Source organism: Macaca mulatta, chromosome 3, assembly GCF_049350105.2.
Source record: "Macaca mulatta isolate MMU2019108-1 chromosome 3, T2T-MMU8v2.0, whole genome shotgun sequence".
NCBI classification, from domain to species: Eukaryota; Metazoa; Chordata; class Mammalia; order Primates; family Cercopithecidae; genus Macaca; species Macaca mulatta.
Window position 1 is genome coordinate 156,248,185 of NC_133408.1, and position 24,173 is coordinate 156,272,357.

Genomic DNA, 24,173 nt, shown 5'->3' on the forward strand with positions numbered 1-24,173 from the left:
TCCTAAATATCAATAGTTTAGTGGCCAAGGTGCCATTGAGATGATCACTGCCAGGAAATGTTTTGCCAGTGATATTACCTTAACTTTCATCTGAAAAGAAATAAAGAAATGTTTTATAGGTGATTCACTTTCACCTGATATGTGCACATTTTAAGAGAATGAATTAGTCAGTCCGTTTGAATCATCTTTACATGTTCCTTTTAGCAAGGAACTCAAAGTTGGTTAAATGGCTAGCACTATTTCAGAAAGAAAAAATAACAGAAACAATGAAAAGACAGTCTATATTGAAAGCCTGATCCAGACACATCATGGGGGGATAAATGTATCAGGGCAAAAATATACGAAAAGTGAAAGTATTTCTGGAGTATTTCACTACCAATATAAATATTAAAATGCTCACACAGCCAGATCTGGCAAGTTATATAGACGAGGAAGTGAAAGCAATATATGTCAAGTCAATGGCATTGGTGTAAAATGTAGTCATAGGGGAATAATCTCAGAGTTGAAAATTATTAGAAATGGAAAATACTTTGAAGTTCTTTAGTTCCACCCAGGAGTATGCCATTAAATATTTAATAACCATCCCCCTACAGGCTTTAATAAGCCCTGATTTGTAGTGTTTGCCAATTTCTATGGTGTCAATATACCCCCCATGGCTTATTTCAGGCTACCAAGATGAAGTCACTGAAACACAAATTGGGAAGAGATACACATAGTAGGCTGTCATGAGCCAGCACACAGCTGGTTCAGCACTATAATTTTCAAATAAGTTGAGTAACTTGCTTGGGTCATACAAATAATTAGCTGCACTGCCACAACTAAAACTAGATCCTCTCCATTGTTTGACCTCAGAATTGTGAATGCATTATGAGGAAAGCACCATGATTGATTGGTTGGTAAGCCCACGTGACTTTCTGTCCTGGTTAAGTTGTCCTTTAAGGGCCTCTGTAGACATTTCCACATTGAGTTTAAACTATAATCTGTCTATCTCCACTACTGGCCTGAGAGCTCATTGACATTTCAAAAGTGTTTTATCTTTGTATCTTCAGCACTCTGTACAGTATCTGACACTTAGATGCTTGTAAGTGTTTGTTAGGGGCCGTGTACAAACAATAGAGAACATGCATTGACCTACTACGTGCCGTGCAGTGTTCTACATGCATTAACTCATTGAATCCTTAGAATAAGTCTCAAAAGTGAGGTAGGTGCTATAATCCTGCCCATATTTTAATAGAGGCTTAGACCTATTTGCCTAAGGTAACATAGACAGTGAATGGATTCAAACCCTAAAATCTGGCCCAGTGCCTGTGCACTTGGCCTCTCAGCTGTCACTCATTTAACTAGCAGTTATCATCTTAGTGCCCAGCTCAGCACCAAATACGTCTAAAAGGTCTCCCTCCTTTCCTTAGCAAGGACACAAAACATTTCCCAGAAAAGATCCGATCTGACCAACATACACCTTTGTTAATGGGGACGGGCCTTTATTAATGGGAATGATCAAGGAAATGGGGCATTTTCGGTGATTACATTTTCTCATTATCTGAGGTTTGAACAGAAACTTCTATTGTAATTAAAATTTCTATCGTCGACAATGGGCCCTAGTCCCATTGTTTTCTTTAATTTAAAAAGTTAACCTTTTTTTGATGTATTCACTTGAAAAATGGCATCACCATATGGTAACAGATAATGTAAAGAAGGTGTAGGAGACTAAGGTACTAACTCCAACTGTGTTCTGCAATGGTTTTTCTTTAAATAGAAAATATATTCTCCTTCCCCACTGATTTTCCATCTCATCAAATGAAATAACACAAAGCCGATTTCTACATGTGTACATTTTCTTGGATTCTTGTCCACAATACAGTGTGTGATTTATGTGTCAACCTTAAGATAGGAATCTTATTTTAAAAACGTAATTTAATACAATATCTCTTTTTTTTTTTTTTTTTTTTTGACGGAGTCTTGCTCTGTCACCAGGCTGGAGTGCAGTGGCGCAATCTCAACTCACTGCAACCTCAAACTCCCTGGACTGCCTCAGCCTCCCAAGTAGCTGGGATTACAGGCACACGCACCATGCCCAGTTAGTTTTTGTACTTTTAGTAGAGACAGGGTTTCACCATATTGACCAGGATGGTCGTGATCTTCTGACCACATGATCTGCCCACCTGTGCCTCCCAAAGTGCTAGGATTACAGATTATTTTGCAGCCTTCTTCAAAAAACCTAGACGAAAAAACGACATTCACACTTCACACTGCGTTAATGGGCATCAACTAACATGCAAATTGGTTATAATACTTTTCTCCCTTTTGGCAATAATAATTCATTTGTTTCCTTTCTTTCATTATCATTTCTACAGAAAATACAGCAATAAATTATTTATTAGGCTCAATTTTGTTAGATACACTGATACCATATTGATAAGTGCAGTTAACTTTTCACATAATATTTATTTTCCCCATTATGCTCTAGATGGTTTAGATATGTATTTGCCGTTTGGTTTACAGTTTGTATTTGCCCTCTAGTAGAACAATTTGTCCCTAATCCTTTTCTTCTATTCCTTGTTATTCCCTCTACCAGCACCAAAAATTTGCTAGTACATTGCAAAACAATGAGAATTACAGATAAAATAGCAAGCATTTATATGTACTCTTTATTGATCAAAGTGCTTTCAGAGATGAGATCTCTTTTTGATCCTTAAAATGGTCATGTGAGAATATCCGACCCTGGGACTCAGAGGTGGATGATTGCCTGGAGTCACACAGCTAGAGAGGGAAAGGGCTGGAATCAGAGGTCTGATTGTCTGACTTCTGTTCTAGTGCATGCTCCCGCCTCGCTTGGGAAGCTGCTTCGGTATAGTGAAGCACTTAAGAGCATGAATGGGTTCTCTTTAGGCAGACGTGGAATTGAAGCCTGGCTCTAACTGTGTGATTTTAGCAAGTTTGCTTATCTAGAAGAGAAGGATAATAATACTTCCTTCTTCACAGGGTGTTGATGAAGAGTAAATCAAAGGGTTTAGCAGAATGCCTCGCACATGGTAAGCACTCAGTATATGTTCTTGTTATTTTTATTATTACATGGCTTTGCCTTACTGAGGCTTCATCTTTTCCTCTGGTCCAACTACAGTTCTCTAGCTCTGCTTATCCCTTCATAGCCTGTACCCCCAATGACATGATTTTGGCTCACTACAATCTCCGCTTCCCGAGTTCAAGCAATTCTCCTGCCTCAGCCTCCCAAGTAGCTAGGATTACAGGCACCTACCACCACACCCAGCTAATTTTTTTGTAGTAAAGATGGGGTCTCACCGTGTTGGTCAGGCTGGGTTCAAACTCCTGACCTCAAGTGATCTGCCCATCTCAGCCTCCCAAAGTGCTAGGATTACAGGCATGAGCCACTGTGCCCAGCCAGGATTCTTCATTCTTTATCCTCCTTTGAGACTCAGTTCTAGCATCATTTCCAGTGGAGTTGGTCTCCCTTCCTCTGCATTCTGATAACCGTTAACCCACTGCCTCCATCAAGTGACTTGAGCTTCCCAGGGAAAGGCATCATGTCTTTGTAGACATCCAATAAATGTTGGTAGAAGAAAGGGGGGGTCCTGCCAATAATCATATGTCTTTCCCACGATTTAAGAATAAACTCCTTTTCACCCTGTTACTGCTTTCTGCTTGTCTTCCCTTTGACAAACATTCTACTTCTTCGTCACCCATTCCCTCAGTCTAACATCTGACACTGCTATAGAAACTACTGCCTTGAAGATCAACAAAGAGGTTCCATGTGGACCAACGTCCTCCTTCTTGAGACCCTCGCCTGGCTTTTGTGACACAGTGCAGTATTTGCTCTGTTGATGCCTCACTGACCTTAACCTTCCTTGACTCCTCCACAGATTTCTCTACTGTGCCTATCCCCGAAGATTTAGGTCATTTGCCTTCTCTTCTTTCATCTAGTCTGTTCATGAACAGACCCATTCTTGGTTTTAACCATCACCTCTATGCAGATAATGTGCAAAGTTTATTTCTAGTCCAAGTGGAATCTCTGTTACTCAGCCAATCAAGTTCTAAATTGTTATTCCTTCTAGTGCAGCAGTGGCAAATACCTGACACTCATGTGTCTCACTTAAGACAGATATTGTTTCATCCAAGACTGATCATGCCGCTTTCCCAGTTAAGGCAGGCTTCTCAGAATCCTTCTCATTTCCACCTCTGTTCTTTGGCACTAATGCTCTGTCTGCTCAGAGTTTTCATTCTTCACTTGTTCCAGGCACCTGTTTCCTGGTGAATAATGTAAAACCTAGTAGTCATAGGAGAACATGCACTCATTTCCCAGCAGCACATCCGACTCAATGTTGTTAAAACCAATCTACCATTCCCATATATTCAGCCTAACTTCCCAGTGTAGTCTATCCTAGTTTTTTAACTTGTTCTACTTTTCCAAGATAACTACTAATCATCTTTGTTTGTCTTTGCTTTCTGTTTTGCACTGTGTTTGATACATTAGGGTATCAAATCCTACTTACTCAAACATGTCCCTTATTCATTTCTTCTATCCTTGAGGCTACCATATTTGTTCTGGCCCCTGTTACCTCATTGTGGGATATAAAAATAGCCTGTCAACTGGTCTTTCCATTGCCAGGTTCTCTCTGTTCTAGGCCACCCTGACTCCAGATCAATCTTCCTAGAGTAAAACCTTCATTGTATCACTCTCTAGCTCAAAATTCCCTAATGATTATCGATCACCTCTTAAAGTCCCCAATTCTTAGACTATTAGTAGGGTAAAATTATTTTTGATTTGGAGTCAAAAAGTTTTGGATGCAAATTTTGTCTACTACCCTTAACCGTTACGTAACTTCGAATTTGTGGCTTAATTTTTATTCATCATCTATTCAGTATCTATTCGTTTAACACCTTCTGCATCTCAGGCTCTGTACCAGGTACTTGGGATACAATGATGAGCCAAACAAACTTTGTCCTTGCTCTCCTGGACCTCACAACATAGTGAATTTGTCTCTGTTTCTCACGATCATAATAATCCTAAGTACGGGCTGTGATTTTTTTCCCTTGATGCTTGTAGCTTTTGGTTTGTGCTATGCAGGGTACTGTAATGCCATGGACAGTGCCTCAATAATCAGCATATATGGGTTATCACTCAGCCACATTGCAGCTTCACTGAAGGGCAGCGGCTATGTCCCATTTCCCATAGTGCAAGCACAGAGCCCTGCACATACCGGCTGCTCAGCGATTTCTGATGTGGTTTTTGTAGATCTAGGGTTAGTCTTTGGCACAGTCATAATGCCTAGTATGTTTTTTAGAGGCTCCCCCTCTACTATCAGAATTATGCTATTTTTAAAAAGTCATACCTATTTAGTTTATACTCATTCTAAGGCCTCTCCTTTCCAACCTACTACCTTGCCTGTAATTATTATAAGGAGAACTCACAATGTTCATAACTTGTGCACCTTAAGTTTTAAAAACTGAATAACAAGCCCATTCATGTTTCCTCATAGAAATACTGTCTATATGCATACAATGAAATGTTAAAATAATGTACTTTTTACTAAATAGCTTTTTGACTTGGTAATGAACAATATGTTGTTTTTCCCGAGAAGTAGTTCTAGGACTTTAGTTCTGAAGATTATGTTTTATTTTATACATTTTCAGCCTGCTGTTTTTCAGTTCCCAGTGATCCTACATTAAACATTTGTCTGTCTAAAACAATAGGTTAACTGTAGCCAAATTATAATCAAACCATTCCTCTCCACACAAAATCCTATAAACAGCATGTGATCATATTGCTTCTAGAATTTATGATTGTTTTCTTCCAAAAGGAAGCTAAATTTAGCCTAGTAATTCTACATGCTCCCAAGAAAACAATGCCTGCTGTGATTTCTAGAATAAATGAATCCGAACCGCAGTTCCTTTACTTGACTAACAGAGAAACTTTAAATATCAACCTAGTCATTAGCCACAGTTATTAAACCACATTAAACAACCAGCAAGGGGTTAAGAAAGAAAGTTGCTATGTTTTTTCTTTCATTGCTGAATGAGTCTAACTTAGTTACTGTATCAGCCTTAATACAGAACATTGTTTGCATCTCAATGGTTCTCTAAAATTATTCGTTCATGGCTTGAGTTCTAAAATTAAGCTATGTGGAGTCATGTCCAACCGCACAATGCATCTTTATGTGAAACTGGCTAGAGTTTTTGTTTTCCTTCTATGTAAAAGTCCAGTTGGGAAGCTTTATTTCTGGTCATTTAAATGGTATAGGTCTTTCAGTTTTCTCTTCGTTTCTGACAACTGAACTGCTCTCGCCTTGAACCTGTTTTGGCAGATAAACCTCTCACAATGAAGGCCCCCGCTGTGCTTGTACCTGGCATCCTCGTGCTCCTGTTTACCTTGGTGCAGAGGAGCAATGGGGAGTGTAAAGAGGCACTAGCAAAGTCCGAGATGAATGTGAATATGAAGTATCAGCTTCCCAACTTCACCGCGGAAACAGCCATCCAGAATGTCATTCTACATGAGCATCACATTTTCCTCGGTGCCACCAACTACATTTATGTTTTAAATGAGGAAGACCTTCAGAAGGTTGCTGAGTACAAGACCGGGCCTGTGCTGGAACACCCAGATTGTTTCCCGTGTCAGGACTGCAGCAGCAAAGCCAATTTATCAGGAGGCGTTTGGAAAGATAACATCAACATGGCTCTGGTTGTCGACACCTACTATGATGATCAACTCATTAGCTGTGGCAGCGTCAACAGAGGGACCTGCCAGCGACATGTCTTTCCCCATAATCATACTGCTGACATACAGTCGGAGGTTCACTGCATATTCTCCCCACAGATAGAAGAGCCCAACCAGTGCCCTGACTGTGTGGTGAGCGCCCTGGGAGCCAAAGTCCTTTCATCTGTAAAGGACCGGTTCATCAACTTCTTTGTAGGCAATACCATAAATTCTTCTTATTTCCCACATCATCCGTTGCATTCGATATCAGTGAGAAGGCTAAAGGAAACGAAAGATGGTTTTATGTTTTTGACGGACCAGTCCTACATTGATGTTTTACCTGAGTTCAGAGATTCTTACCCCATTAAGTACATCCATGCTTTTGAAAGCAACAATTTTATTTACTTCTTGACGGTCCAAAGGGAAACTCTAAATGCTCAGACTTTTCACACAAGAATAATCAGGTTCTGTTCCTTAAACTCTGGATTGCACTCCTACATGGAAATGCCTCTAGAGTGTATTCTCACAGAAAAGAGAAAAAAGAGATCCACAAAGAAGGAAGTGTTTAATATCCTTCAGGCTGCATATGTCAGCAAGCCCGGGGCCCAGCTTGCTAGACAAATAGGAGCCAGCCTGAATGATGACATTCTCTTTGGGGTGTTCGCACAAAGCAAGCCAGATTCTGCCGAACCAATGGATCGATCTGCAATGTGTGCATTCCCTATCAAATATGTCAACGACTTCTTCAACAAGATCGTCAACAAAAACAATGTGAGATGTCTCCAGCATTTTTATGGACCCAATCATGAGCACTGTTTTAATAGGGTAAGTCACATCAGTCCCCACTTACATACTGTGAGGTGTAAATTAGAAATAAGTATCAGTCTCAAAATGAATATCCAGGACTTCTTTTGTGCTTGGTAAATGGTATTTATCCAAAATAGTTGCAGATTTTTTCCAAGAAAATTTAGAAATTGAATCTTCATTTACACCTAAAATGGTATCTTTAAAATGTAATATGGTAACTAAAAGAGAAAATATTTTTACAATTCAGATTTGTGTGCTCGTGACACTTCAGATTATATTAAAGTTATTTCCCATATAAGATTTTGTAGTTCTGATCAGATTTACGCAGATTTTATCACAACAGCAATTCCCATAAAACATAATTATTGACATTTCTATATAATCTCTGCAACATTTACAAGATGCTCAAGCTAATTTGTACACCTTAAATAATTGTTCCTTATGAGATTATATTCTCTCACTGATACACAAATGATTAATCTGTATTCTTGACATTATTTAAAGGAACTTAACTTTAAAAAATCTCTTCTGGGCTGGGCGCGGTGGCTCACGCCTGTAATCCCAGCACTTTGGGAGGCCGAGATGGGTGGATCACGAGGTCAGGAGATCGAGACCATCCTGGCTAACACGGTGAAACCCCATCTCTACTAAAAAAATACAAAAAACTAGCCGGGCAAGGTGGCGGGCGCCTGTAGTCCCAGCTACTCAGGAGGCTGAGGCGGGAGAATGGCGTGAACCCGGGAGGCGGAGCTTGCAGTGAGCTGAGATCCAGCCACTGCACTCCAGCCTGGGCAAAAGAGCAAGACTCCGTCTCAAAAAAAAAAAAAAAAAAATTCTCTTCTGAAATGCTGGTAAATAAAACATTTTTAAATGAGCTAGTATACTTCTCTAAACAACCTGTAAGAGTAGAGAGGAGATGTTTGCTCCCAAGTCCTTCCTTTAGAGCTTGACTTTAATCATGGACTTACTTCTGGAAAAGACTTGTGTCTACCAAGTTCTAGCTTGGCACTTTACCTGGTTGGTATTTGACATTTATAAACATAAATATTTTGGTTGATGATTATTTATACGTATATGAAATGGTATTTTCATAGAAGCTGTTAGAGATATTCATGGTGCTGTGATTTAAATATAGTAACAGCTACCAGCTATACCTGGAGAATTTATCTTGCTAGTCAGTTGATCACCTGGTCTGAGTGTTTGTTGTGGCTTTGAGTTTCTTCTATGACCATAATCGAATGAACAAATACTATAGCTTTTCTAAAGACAGTTTGACTTTGGCATGGTATGTTTCACTTACTTTAGCAGTTTTCAATATAAGATATAAAGGTTATAATTGCAATCAGGAAGAACATTAAACATGTCCTCAATAGCATAAAGTATTTAACTTGCTGAGGGGTAAGGGCATATTAATTCAGAAACAATTGGTTGACTTTTGCTGAAATGTCTGGGACACTTCTCTAGATGGAAACTGTAGTTAACTTTTTATGATGCTAGGAAAATACTTCCAAGAAAGTCAGTTCATCTTTTGGTGAACTAAAAACAAAACTTCCTTCCTCTCTCTTCCAAAGTCTATGAATATACATAAAATACATGCACATACATTCCAACTAAGACTTATTTCCCCCTGCATACATTTAATATATGTTGCAAAGAAGCAATAGAATTCCTCATGAAGCCCCCCTTTTCTTTACTAGAAACTACAAAAGAATGAAAGGAAACAAAATGATTTTCAGAAACCTGGGATTAGGAAATAAAAATATAATGTTAATAACATTACAGAGAAGATATTTTTCTGCACCCAGTAAGTTCATTCTGAGACACAAGTTTTAAAAGAGTCTATTAGGAATTCCTCCAGGGCTCCTAGAGCACATGAATTTGCTATTTAAATCTTTCTTTGTTAAAAATTAAAAAGAGGGGTAGGGCAAGAAGAAAATTAAAAAGAGAATTCATAAAGGTATATTGATATCTCATTTTTAAAATTTTGTACATTTCAATCCTTAGATGTAAAAATACTTATCAATTCTAGAAATTCTCAAAACATATCTGCATTTTATCCTACCCCTTTGACTTTTTTAGTGTTTCAAGGGACACAAAGAGATGGGATTATCCAATGAAATTCAGGTCAGTTTTATTGCCCAGGAAAAATTCCCAAAATGCACTAGCCACACCTGAAACCATTATCACTCCCATCACAAAAATTCTTGCGGGAAACAAGATGGAACTTGCCAACATAGTCTTCTTACAAAGGAAGCCAACTTTTACACTGGCCAAATTCCATAGACAAATACCTTCAAACCTCCTCTATTTATTTGCCTGTTTATCTTCTCTGGTTACAAAGATCAAACTTCTTCTGAGACTGAGACTACACATATTCTCTCTCTTCGTATAACCCATCCAGACCTCAGATTGTTCCAATAATGAGCATATAATCATTTCCTAGCTTAATGCCAAAATGAAGGCACCTAGAGTCATTCATCACACACACAAAAAACAAAATGATTACAAGATCAAAGCTGTTTAGCAGGATTCTCAAGCAATAAGATGACTCCATTTTGTCTTGGCAGATTTACTTGGCCAGAAATCAGGTGACCCTTTTAATAATTTCTTGGAACTGAGTTTTTACTTTGGCATCAAGTTTGGTGAAAAGACACACATATTGTAGTTTTGTTATTAACATCTCTAATACATTTATAAAGGGACTCTTGCGGACAAGGTTAAGAAAGCTGCAGCTGTAACTTTCCACTTATGCTTCTGCCCAGTCCTCAGTGTTGACACATTGCTGAAAGAGGGATTTCCTGGCACTCCTTGAGCTCTCCTCCATGTGCAAATAGTGTTTCTATCACAAGATCAGATAATGGGAGTTCCAGGGAAGGGCGTTTTACATTTTAGGGGTCCGGCAGGTGTACCAGGCCTGACTTGCTTATTTAGGATCACATATTATGTTGCTTTTCCCGGTCTCACATTTCATGAAATATGTCTATGCAGACTCTTCACATGCATCTTCTCATATTGATGACATCACAAAAGCCCTCTGAGTCATCTGATAATTCCCAGTGCTCATCATCTTCACCCATAAGCTATTTGTGCTTCAGAACTCTTTGTCTCCACATATGATGCTGTTTCTGGAAACTTATCCCAAGCCACAAGTGCCCACTTATAGAATACCAATGTTGTTGACTCTATCAGTTGTTCTATAAGAATATATTCTTGATCCTCACAATGTGTCTGTTTCTTATGTTGCTTTTGAAAGTGTTTCTAAAGAATTTGTTGGCCGGGCGCGGTGGCTCAAGCCTGTAATCCCAGCACTTTGGGAGGCCGAGACGGGCGGATCACAAGGTCAGGAGATCGAGACCATCCTGGGTAACACAGTGAAACCCCGTCTCTACTAAAAATACAAAAACTTAGCCGGGCGAGGTGGCAGGCGCCTGTAGTCCCAGCTACTCGGGAGGCTGAGGCAGGAGAATGGCGTGAACCCGGGAGGCGGAGCTTGCAGTGAGCTGAGATCCGGCCACTGCACTCCAGCCTGGGTGACAGAGCGAGACTCCGTCTCAAAAAAAAAAAAAAAAAAAAAAAGAATTTGTTTACAGTGACTTCCAACATTGAGTACTGTGAGATTATACACCCACAAATAATTACTAAATCTGTTTAAGTATCTTTACCTTCTCCTTTACCCATTCGTCAATCAACCTCTGTAAGCATCCTAAATTAGTATTGATTGAAGTTGTTTTAGGCTAATGCATATTCCCTAAATAGCACATTATTATTCAAAATAAAATAATTGAGAAAATTGTCCCATAATATGAATGGAACCTTTGTAAAGACCCATATGTAGGGAGAAAAAACCTTCATCTCTATTTGAGGATAAGCAGTAGCAAAAATTTCATTAACTTGCTTAAAATTAAGTGGAATTTAATTTTAAGACTGTGGAATCTCTAACAGTCTCTTACCTATAAGGGATTGATTAATGTGACAATTTCAGGAAAAAAACGAGAATCAGTACACATTGGCCCAATCTCCTACAAATGAGAATCGATACAGAATAAGAGAATTTTTTAAATCCCCAAATCAGCAAAGGTTCTGTTCCCTAAGTTATAGAATATTTATTAAAACAAGTGAAATAGTATATTCTGGAAAAAAATTTAATCAAAGTTGAAATTGGAAAAGGGTTCTTGAAATAACGCTCACCTTTCAGAAAATACAGTTAATACACAAGACTGCTTTTCTTGCAGTTCTATTATCAAAGTTTTGCTCTATAGGTAAGCATTTGAAAGACTTGTAGCAAATATTTTCACCAACATCTTGACGACCTTAAAGATCAAAGTTGGATCAAGTGAAGGGGAAAAGCCTTTGGTGCCAGACACACCTGGGTGGAAGTCCTGGTTTACTGCATACCAGCCATGTGACTTCTGCCGCATTACCTAACTTCTTGGAGGCTGAGTCTCATTGGTAACATGCAGATAACAATATGTACCTCACAGGGTTTTGTGAAAATTTGGGATAATATATATGACGTACGTGGCACAATAAGATGACTATAAATTTAGCCCTTTCGGAGACAGCATGGACTAATGGAAAGAGACTGAAGTCAGAGATATGGGTTCAAATCCGAACTCCACCATTTTCTACCTGGATGGCCATGAGAGCATTATTTAAACTCTGAACCCATCATCTTGCATGCAGGACTATTGTGTGGACAGGTATATTAATAATATCTGTAAAAGGTCCCAACTTGGTCCTTGGCACAAAATAAATAGCAGCTATTATTGTAAGGATTACTTGCGTAAAGAAAGGCAAATTCAAATGATTGGATTATTTTCTGGAAGAGGCACTTTCTGGTTCTATTGTTTACAAGGGTCTTTCACTTCCCTCTCTGTTATGAGTTACCTGCCTCCATAATGCTTAATTTGTGTTATGTTGTTCTTAAGATTTAATAGTTCCAAAAAAAAGATGGGGTGAGGAGCAGTGGTAGTTTGAGGGGGCAGAGGATGGGGAGAAAGACAATTGAATCAAAACTTTACTATAGTCAAGTTCGAAGGTATAATTTGTTCTCCTTCCTCTCACTTTCAATCCTAAGTATGCATGACATAAGATATTACTCTTATGTACTTTGTCATATCTTGCATTCAAGAATTTGCAGATAATGCAGTTTTAGAAAAAGTGAACCTCATAGGTTGTTTGTATTGGGCTTCCTTGTTTTTAAACATCATTTATACTCAAATTCAAAGAGTAGCCAACTGCTTCCCAAAATAAAGGAAACTTAAGGTAGTAATTTTCCATCTCCGTTTCACAGAATGCCAAAGTTAAAGAGTCACTACTCAGAGCCATCAAAGGAAGAAAGCGAAGTGATTAGAACAGCTTTAAAGGAGGACAAAAATTAAAACAAGATGCAAACAAGGAATAATAGGAATAGGCAGAAAAATAAACATACAGTGATGTTTCTTTAGTATGATTATAAAGATGATAGATGAGTAAAATTGAGTTACATTTAAGTTGTAATGGAAGAAAATAATTGCAGCCTTCCATCAGGAAACCACAAGGACCGTTATTGATCTGTCATCCTCAGGGCATGTCTCATAATATTTAATAAAATAAACAAAGATTTATAACTTTTATAGGCCATATATCTATAATCTCCCACACCACTTGAACTGTGAATGTGGAGTCAATGTTACAAATAACATCCCTGTAATTATACTGGTTTGGCATGCCTTATTTAAACAATCTAGCACTCTCAAGAGAATGTATTTTGTATTAGGGATGAAAAATGTGAAGTCAGATTATAGAGTTTTTTACTTATTGTGTTCAAAAATGAGAATATGTTATCCAATATGAAAAATGTTGTTAAGGATTCTTCATTCTTAATATTAGACAGTCTTCCAAACCTAAATATTAAATATCTTGGCCATATGTCAAATGTAATAGCTATGAAAGCAAAATCTTGCAAGAAAGAAAATCCTTGAGGTATAAAGATTCCATGTACTTTTTAAAAAACGTAAGTAAAAGGTCATTAATTTTACACTTCATTTATTTTTCTTCTCTAGACACTACTTCATCCTCTCCTAGGCTCAGGCAGTCACTGCTTCCTAACTTCTTTATTTTAATTATCCATGCTACTCATTCCACGAAAAGTGGCATATTGCATTATTTTATTAAAAGAAATTTAAAATTAGTTTCTTTCCAGAATTTTGTAATGCCCCCTAAGATCACTGGGCACACCCTGGGGGTGTTAGAAAATATGTTACAAAATGAACCACTCATTCCTTTTGCTTTTTCCCTTCCTCTTGCTACCACTCTTTAAACCATTACGTGGCTCATTCACAGGCCTTTCTACCCCAGAAAAGATGAAAAAGCAAATGCATGATGTTTTTATAACCTAATAGCAAGGGAACACAATGCTGAAACTGTCACCAAAACTGTGGGTAGGTTTTACCATGGGTTATATTAATTCATGATATGATTGATAATATCTCTCACTTGTGTAGGGAATGAAGCGTTAACTATGCCACATGCATTTTAAATTAATTTGACATTCTTCTTAATGTCCTTTCAAACAGGTGGCATTATAACATATGTCTTATTTAGGTAGTTGATTTCTACACGGAGATTCACCTGATAAAACTGGTGTCGCAAACAGGAAGGGGTTTGTACAAAATGAAATAAATCTTGAAGTTGATTTTTGTAAAGTCCAAATGTTAATTAAAAACTTTGAATTCACAACTCTGATACATGATATTTTCATTGACATAAACATGATTAGAGATTTCTGGAAGCATGTGGGATGCTGCATTGATAAGGATATGAACCTCCTTGAGTAATAATGGATTTTTTACTCTGAATACTGTTTCACATTTTGGGTATTACATCCTTACTTCAGACTTCTGCCTTATCAGTGGCCATCCCACCCTATGTTCTTATCTCCTCAGTCTAATAAGAAAAATGAGGACCTGTCAGAATTTGGATAGAAGACCCTCCAGGAATTTCTGCCACTGCTTATTCATGGGTTGGCACAGATACTGATTCAGTGGGCACACGGAGTTCACAATGATTCAGAGCCCAGATATGTGCCCTAAGTCACATCTCCAGCGTCCAGGGAGGACTGTAAAGTGCTCGTTACCAGGAAAATGAAACCAAGGGCTCAGCTACTCCTGAAGTCATTAAAACTCCTTCCCTTAATTTTTTTTTTTTAAATAGTGTATGTGGTAACCGAATCTAGGATCCTGGATACATTCCAGTCTGCTAATTACATCTTTTTTTCCAACTAAAATGTTCCAGGCAGGTTCATTTGCATGTGAATTACTTGCTGAGCCATGTTGACTTCCTATTCTAAAAGCCTTACTCTGCCTTGGGAAGCAGCTTACTGCACCTCACCCTAGACCTAGGCTAATGTTGGAGCAGACAAAGTGTAGCTACCCATATATACTTCAAAAATATTTTCCAGTCTCCCCACAAGAGGAAAGAAAAATGTCTAGCAATTGTATGCTAATTTAGACTAAAGCTTTGTTTTAACCATTCTTGGTGATCACAAATGGGGAAAAATGATTTATGAACAGTATAACTATAACACAAGCAAAAAAAAATTGTGAATTCAGAGGAAAGTGTGACTTCATTTGTCTTTTTTGGGTAAATCACCAAAATGTTCATCAGTCAGAGGACATTAAAATGGTAGATGATACTTCAAATCGTGCCCCAGGTAAAAGGAGTGAATTAAGGTTAGTTTTGATTTGCAAACCATTCTCTTCTAGGGCTGATTTTATAAAAATTAAGTTTGCTGAATCATCATCTCAAAACATACAGTTATTCATGATTAGCTAGAATTTGTGTCTGTGTATCCAAAAAGTAAATTTGTATGATATTAAATTTTCTAACAATGCTTTAAATTTAAAATGTCCGATTAACACTTGCATCTAGCAACCAGTCTACTAACCAAACTATAGGTGAAGTCATGCTCAGGAAATGGGGAAAATGCACAGATTAAATTGGTCTGTTAGCTCTGAGTGAATCAATAGTGTTTAGTGCTAATGCACTAAGAAGATTACAAGCACTAATGCAGTAGCAGTCAATAGCGAAAACGAATATCTCTAAAAAATATCTTGACAATAAACTGTGCAATATTTTCCATTTATCTTAAGCTAATTACATTACCTGCTTGTTCTTTTATCTTATTAGTTTAAGACAAGTGCTAGAAGCCTAACCATTTTATTTAGTGCATAAAAGGGCCAAAACCTTGTAATCATTGTTTTCAGCAGGAGACAGAGGAAAGGATTAATTCATGTAACCAAGATTCAACCAGAAATTCAACAGATATTTATTTAGTCTCTAAACCTGATAGTATTACAGTGGAGAATGAGCTAGACTGTACCTGTCTTCAACAAGCAGATAGACTAGTGAAGATAACAGTAAACATTCAGTCACACCAATGAACAAATACATCTTGATAATTTATGAAATATGCTGTGAGGGAAATAAACATCTGTGAATGCAAATGAGAGGGAATATCTAAATTTGGTAGTTGAGTCACAAAAGGCTGTCCTGAGGAGGTGAGAGCTAACTTTTACATGAAGATTAAAACTTTAGAAAAGAAAGCAATATGTCTTTAGTACATGTGCAAATATATAAACTAATAGTCATTACTTGTTTCGCAAGCTTTACATCTTAACTACAAGCTGCTACCTTCAATCAGCTTTCTTAAGTGGTTTGCGGTCATGAGTGCATACTATCTTACACTTAGAATAACATCGCAAGAAGTAGTATGATGCTGGAGAGTGTAACTTCTTAAAACATTTCCTGCCTTAAAATAAACAACTGTAAATGTGTTTAAACATTCTTTTGATTTCTAAATGAATTAAGTTACTTTTTATTATGTGGTTCTTCTTCATATGAAGAAAATAATATGTAGATTACTGGAAGCTAAGAATATACTTTAAATCATGCTCACAGTCACTGCCTTTCCTGGCCTGTCACCTTAATCAGCTTCTTTGAAAATCACTATTTCTTACATAAGCCAAGTTGTTTCTTCCTTGTTTCCCTCTTCTTCCTTCTATGGCCAACACTTGGTACCCTATTTGTCAGAAGAACATGTTCTTCTTGGGGGAGGAAGGGATTGCCCTATTACCAATAAGTTTTATGACCAAGAGAAACATAAGAATCTGAGAACACACGAAATAAGCACTTTTGAAACTATCAAAATTACAAACGTTAATAGAACTCAAGGGAATGTGATGCTGAAGTGATCCCAAGTCACATTGTCTTTCTGCCTCTGTGCACTGTACTCTGCACAATTGCATCCATTTTTAGACCATTTCCTTCTCATGAGAATCATGTGCATGGAGGGCCAAAGGAGAGACAAGTGCTCACAAGGATATCATGAGCACCTATGAAAGTACAAATGAGTGCTCTCCAGTCAGTGCCGTCTTTATATTGTTCCGGTTTACAGGCAATGCCTTCGTCTTTACCTACAGAGACATTTTGCCTTTCTCTTTCATGTTAATCCTGTTCATCTATATATATTTAATCATGCAAATATCTAAATAAGTTTGTGTCTTGTAGGGCAGGCACTTTGTCATGCTTCTTTGTACCTAAGCATATGCTTTGCAAATCATAAACAATAGTGTTGATTTTATTTGATATAAAAACTTGGATTCTCAAAAGAAATCTATGTGTTCACACAATAAACAGAGACCATCTGAATTGCTGAAGTGTGACTGAATCATATGCAGTATCGTTTTAGTCATCTCTACAGACCAGGAAGATTTGAAATGCAGGTGTAAAAAGATGTGTGAGGCATCAAAAGAAACATTCACCTTTCTTTGTGTTCATTTTTTATATTTTTGCTTGGCCAAGAAAGAAGGGGTTTTTTCCAAGGGAATAGGAGGCTTCAGGGCTTATTCCTGTGCCTACAAGTCAGAGAGGTCACCGGCTTGCCCCTTCCTGAAGGCTGTAATTACAGGCAGAGGACTATTTATTTTCCCGTAAGGCGACCAGAATCTTGAGTGTAAAAAACTGTTTACAAGAGTACACTGTGTATAGGGGTTACACACAACCTCAGGAAAAATAATAGGAAAGTGAGACTATTTTTCTTCATGTATTCAATAATATGAGAAGGTCCAAGACTCTGGAAATGTTCTAAAGTACAATAATAGAGATGAATATGAGGTCAAATTAGGTGATCCTGGGGCTTAAGGAACTGAATTAAATGAATAAAGAAGAGGAATTTCTAATAGGGCATAATCTAACTGATGATTTGTTAAATGTAAACTTATTTGTGGCTCCAACATCATGGTACACAAGAATGAATAAATGTATTAGTAAGAGTAATTGAGAAGTATTTCTAATGTGAAAAACACCAATTACATTGGGTTTATCTGGAGCCAATGTGGAAAAATATGAGCAATGTTTCTTACTCTCAACTAAACTCACTCTCACTTTCAGAACTGTTATAGGAAAGGTACTGACTCAAGTAGAGTTGGGCATGCAAAACACAAGATCAGTTCTGTTACTGACCCGATATTAAGGATATTAGTCTGTGTTTGAAAAATGATTTGTAATATATAAGTAGCAGTTTAACAAAGTAGGTAAAACTTGTAATTAATTTCAAAAGGTCAAAGCAGAGATTATTGACATGTACAAAGAGGACCCACTTTATATACAAAGAGGCCTGCTTTGAAAAGTAATACTATAGTATGGTAAATTGTGACTAATTCTGAGATTTTCTGTCTAGATTCTTTTTAAAACCAAATGCTTATGAAAAATCATGAGACGTGAGTAGCAATTACATTTTTTAGGCTGAGTAGGTAGCATAATTGCTCCTATTCCATTTCTTTTTAGTAGATTCTGCACAGAAAAACAAGTTGACCTCGGTATTGAAATTTTGGAGTTCACTATTTGTGGCACAGTTACAAATCACAGAAAAAAATGTACACCAGCACTTCACCACACCTAACAAAAGAAAGTTTTCTTATTTAAAAAAACACTCCAAATTATTGTGAAATCTAGGGTAACCATGGTGTTAACTCTATGCTATTTGATGTCTTATAACCCTGGTGATGAGATAACAATCCAATTGAATGCAGATGAACTCATGAAAAAAGAAAGATTATGAAATATTTGGAAAGTAAACACCTAAATTTTTGTAAGTAAATATTAATTAAGTATTTATGTGATCTTTAGATATGAAAGCTTCCCCTGTATGCACTTGGCTCTTGGAACCAGCTGTTAAAACTCCCAGCACCTTAGTTAATACCCTGTACGCTGGTAGTTCAAGAACTAGTTAAGAAACAGTCACTTTTTCTATTTTCACTGCCAATGTATAAATAAAATCTCTGTTCCAGTGGATGGCTGGCCAATTATTTTAATAACGACATTGGCATGGCTTCATTTTACCTTTCTTGCTATCAGCAAAGCTTTCCTTTTGTACTCTGAAGTGTGGGTAAATCACAAATTAAACTGAACTGTTGTTTGTTTAATGCTGTGTTTCCTGCTAACCTTATTCTTGTCTATCAATCTGAACCCAGTTCCCCAGTGGCTCAAAAACCCTCAATTGGGATTAAGTAATAGTTTATACAACCTTGCTCAGTCATTAACCCATGTTGACTTTCTCATTCTTGTGTTCCAGCTTCATTTAAGAGTTTCTTAAGCACTCTATCCAGCTGCTGTTTTGGGGACAACTAACAACATCTATTTAATCAAGAAATTTAATATTTCCAAGGAATCATTTACCCTATCTGAGACTTCTTCATTAGCGTACTCTAATTCAGTCTTGTATTCCTTCTTCAAAATAAAGCCTGGTTTCATTCATAGTAAATATAAAGTTTAAAAATCTTTACTTCTTTTCTTCTCTCTACAAAGCAGAAAGAGAAAATTGTATATTATCTTTCCAGACAGGTTTTTTTTTTTGTTTAGTGTATTGAAAATGATGCCAATAAGATAAAACTAGACCTTAATGGCTCCTCCTCATATCCACCCAATCTATTTGTATCCAAAGCGCTGTTGGAATAAGTAATCTTTGTTAAGAGCAAACCTATTTGTATATCTGATGATAATCTGAGGGATAATAATATGATATTTAAGGAGTTTCTGTCCTTGGCCCTGACTATTTCTTGGTCCTCCTTCACGCCCAGTGATGTGCTGGTAAATGTTAAACTCAGGGGGTAGGGGCAGCAGAAGCCCCTAATTTGTAGCATTTGCCAATTTCTATGGTGTAAATATCCCACTGAGCCAGTTTCAAGGTACCACTGAAACAGCATTAGTCACAGAACAACAATGAGGAAGAGATGTGCACACTTGGCTCTGTGAACTGTTATGAGATGGTTCAAGCACAGCACTGCCACCCTGTCCTACCCGCAACCTGTCATTCTTGTAGTTCCCAGAATCCATCAGCCTCCCTCACAACCCTGCCTTAACACGTGTACCGTGGTCTGCTTCAGATTCCTTTTAACACTCATTTTGTCAGGTTAACACTTTTTCCCTATTCTTTAAAACTTCCACGCCAGCATTTCCTTCCCCAGGACATTTTCCCTAGCCTTCACCTCATCCCCTGCCCCCCATATTCAGGATTTGTTGCCTTTCCTGAGCACACTAGTAGCGCTCTGCTTATTTCTACCGTGTCTCTTACCACACTCCGTGGTAATGTGTCCAACAGTTCCATCATTAGCCCCCTGAGGGGATGAACTATGGCATTTATCTCCCCAGTCCCAGCACCTAAAATAATAGCTTGAACAATATATACATTTATCAGATGAGCAAAGAAGTATGACAGGGTCCTGTATGTAAAATATATTACTATAAATAGAATGCTGATTCATAAAAATAATTATTTAGATAAAACAGTTTTTCGGTCTCTCCCCTAAATCCCTAAACACTAATTTATAGAATTGAGGAGTTTTCAAGAGTTAAATTAGCACTGAAGAAAAACTGGGGAGTTTCACTAACTATTACCTATGCCCCTGCCCTCCCCCCGACACACACCCTGCTCCATTCACCAGTCTGCAATGAAGATTGATCAAAGAACAAAGAAGGAGAAAAATGAAAGGAAAAGGAAAGATCAAGATAGGGAGGGTGAATAGATAGGAATTCCAGAGCTTTGTAATCGAAATTTGGAACTCAGAATTAAAGTCATTAAGAGGAGAAAGAGAGAATACTTTCTCTGCTCTCATAAGGTTTTCTCAAGCCTTTCAACAGCACTCACCCTTTGAGCGGGTGATCTGTAAGAGGGACTTTACGCAATGCTTTAGTGGGAGTGGCTTGAGCAGTGACACCAGTAGAGATAACCCTTGAAGCTTTCATTTGAAATCCACAGATTTTCACTATCGGCCACCAATCTATGATTTCAAGTTGAAAATGGTATACGGGTTAAGGAAAAGAAGTTAAGGGTATAAAGGTCTTTATCAACACCATCCTTCCTGTGGCCACAGTATGGTAATCCCAGTGGCAACCTTCAAAGGCACCAAGTACGTGTTTGGTACAGACAGAAGCTTTCCTGAGCTTGGCCTTGGTGTGGACGCAGTGAGAACTGAGTAAGGGCCTCTGGCAGGGACCTTGTCCACTGGGAAGGGGAGCCCACAGATGGATGTTTCTGATCAACAGGTCCTATCAGGAACAAGGGGAGCAGATAAGTAAAGAATCTCACTCCACGGTGGCAAGAGGGAAAGGAGGGATAAGAGGTCATGACAGTCGGATTAATGGCAGGCTAGAATATTCGTGGGCTTGAACGATATATTGCGGCACAATTGAAGGATTCTTGTTACATCCATCATTCATCTCTCCTGGCCCTCCGTGAAGACATTTACCAACCTGTTTCTATTGAGTGTGACACAGTTAGGCACATAAACAGACCATGGCTCTTATCACCTCCAGGAAGAACTACTTCTGTTTTATTTGTTAGCGCAGGGTAATTGGTGTTGTGTCTTTTGAAAATCTCTTATACTTCTATGAGTAAGTGCACTGAAATTTGGTTTCTGTCAACTAAGTAGAGGAACGCAGAAAACCTCTTTGCACTAAGCATTAAAACCTTCCTAGCTTGGAACAATTTTCTTTATGAATCACTCTGTCACTCCTGGCTATGATTGAAGTGCAGTATGAAGGCTGCTAACCGAAAACACATGGACACAGTCTGCTTCAGATCTGATTCACCTTAGGAAATGATGATAAAGAAGCAAACGTTTTAACACTTAGAATTCCAAAGTCCATATCATTGTAGAATTGATTATTTTGAATTGTGGTGGTACTTCAAGAAAAAAGGATTTATTTATTTCATTTATATTTAAATGCATTTGTACACATATGTATATAAACCCATACACACATATACATAAAATATATTCTGCTTCAAGTATTTCTCTCTCTTTTCTCTTTACTAATCCAGCTTCCATTAAGAACTGGCTCAACTTCGACCTCTACCATGAGCCTTCTCCAGCTGTTTAAGCCCACACGGATCTTATTATTTTCCTAGTCTTAGCGGATTTACTGCCAGTACCATGTTTTCAGAATGTAACTATCAGCTGAGTTCTTATACTTTGCATCAGTTAGCTATTGTATGTGTCAATCTTTTGCCTCCCTATGTAGAGGTTGGACCCAAGGTAGAAGCATTTGCCAGGATTGACAAACAATAGCCTGCTTTTATATACTCAACAAGTGAAAACTTATTCTGTTTGCACTTTTTTCCCTTTTTATACAGTTAAACACTCACATACACGCACACACACGCACGCGCACGCGTGCACACACACACACACAGACACATATAGGCCACAGGGACCCTATGGCCCTCAAAGACTAGCATATTTTCTATCTAGCCCTTTCTCAAAAAACATGTGCCAACCCCTGCATTAGAGAATAATGTAAAATAATAGTGGGCAGATAGCAGATCCACAAATTTTGGAGAGTCATGGATGACCTTACTTATGAACTTAAGTAATTCTCTTCAGTAGGTATGAGTGTTTACATTTTACAGATGACGAAATTGAGGCTCATTGATCTAAACAACTGGATTTTGTCTTCATAGGCATTATGAGGACTCACTAGACCAACAATAGTGATAATAATAACTGTTTAGTTGCACAAGGCAGGGATTTGTGTCTTTTTTATTTGCTGCCATATCCTTCAGCACCTAGAACAGCTTGTCACATGATATGTTATTGTATTCATTTTCCAGAGCTCCCATAACAAATTACCACAAACTGGGTGGCTGAAAACAACAGAAATTTATCGTCACATGGTTCCGGAGGCCAGATGTTGGAAATCAAGGCATCAGCCAGGGCCATGCTCCCTCTGGAGGCTCTAGGGAGGACTCCTTCCTTGCCTCTTGCAATTCTGGTGTCCCAGGCATCTTAGGTTGTGGCAGCTTTACTCCAATCTCTGCCTCCGTCTTTACGTGGCAGTCCACCATGTCTCTCTGTGTCCCCTCTTCTTATAAGGACAACAGTCATTGAACTCAGGGCACACGCTAAATCCAGGATGATTTCATCTCAAGATCCTTAACTAATTATATATCAAACAGCCTATTTCCAAATAAGGTCCCAATCTGACTTTCCAGGTGGACATGAATTTTGGGAAGACATTAATCAGTCTACTGTAGGTCTTCTACATGAAGTGACCATTGAATATGTTTCTGGCACTGGATTCATTTCATTTAAGCCTCAAAACAAATCTGTTATATAGATATGTGTTTTCCCACTTTACAAGTGAAGAACTGAGGTTTAGAGATCTAGGAATCCTAAAGCTGCACAGCCAGGAAGGGCAGGGCCACTCCTGACCCAAGTTCTCCGCTAGCTTAGCATGGTTGTCACAGGACATGCTGAGAAGGTATTTAGGGAGCATTACGCCAAAAAGTTGTAGAAGTGGGCTTAAGGAAGAAGATTCTAAACTCAAAGGAATCAGACTGTAGGAGGCCATGTAGGTGATTTCCTTTAATTCAATAGAAGAGTGTATAAGAATCAGCCAGGCATGTTGGCTCATGCCTGTAATCCCAACACTTTGGGAGGTCGAGGTTGAAGGATTGCTAGAGCCCATGAGTTCAAGACCAGCCTGGGCAACATGGCAAAATCCCATCTATACAAAGAAATACAAAAATTAGCCAGGTGTGGTGGTACATGCCTGTATCCCCAGCTACTCTGGAGGCTGAGGAGGGAGGATCTCTTGAGCCCAGGAGGGAAGAGGTTGCAGCGAGCCAAGATTGTGACACTGCACAGCAGCCTGCGTGACAGCACCACAGCCTTTCAAGCAAGCAAGCAAGCAAGAAAGAAGGAGAGAGAGAGAAAGAGAAGGAAAGAAGGAAGGAAGGAAGCAAGGAAGGAAGGAAGGAAGGAAGGAAGGAAGGAAGGAAGGGAGGGAGGGAGGGAGGGAGGGGAGAAGAGAAAGAAAAAGAAAGAAAGAAAGAAAGAAAGAGAAAAAGAAAAGAAAAAAAGAAAGAAAGAAAGAAAGAAAGAAAGAAAGAAAGAAAGAAAGAAAGAAAGAAAGAAAAAGAGAAAGAAGGAAGGAAGGAAGGAGGGAAGGAAGGAAAGAAAGAAAGAAAAGAATAAAGGAAAGACTCAAAGATGGTTCAGATCTCAAACTTACAGAGAGGGTAGCTATTGATACATTGAGAAATAGGAAGCTGAAAGAGCAAATCAGTTTGGAGAGAAAAGTGATGACTTTGAACATCATCGATGGCATATTCAAA

At 38.2% G+C, this 24,173-nt stretch overlaps 1 protein-coding gene across 3 annotated transcripts in view; it reads left to right on the forward strand.

Annotated features, from left to right (window-relative positions):
- The window catches only part of MET (MET proto-oncogene, receptor tyrosine kinase), a 117,102-nt gene that overhangs the window by 20,776 nt on the left and 72,153 nt on the right, over positions 1–24,173 (forward strand). The window contains exons 2-3 of one of the 3 annotated variants that reach the window (XM_015134737.3): positions 2,983–3,032; positions 6,321–7,534. The exons of 1 other annotated variant lie outside the window; for it this stretch is intronic. In XM_015134737.3, coding sequence (XP_014990223.3) covers positions 2,990–3,032; positions 6,321–7,534 — 1,257 coding nt within the window. In that variant the 5' untranslated portion in view covers positions 2,983–2,989. 3 annotated transcript variants of the gene reach the window in all.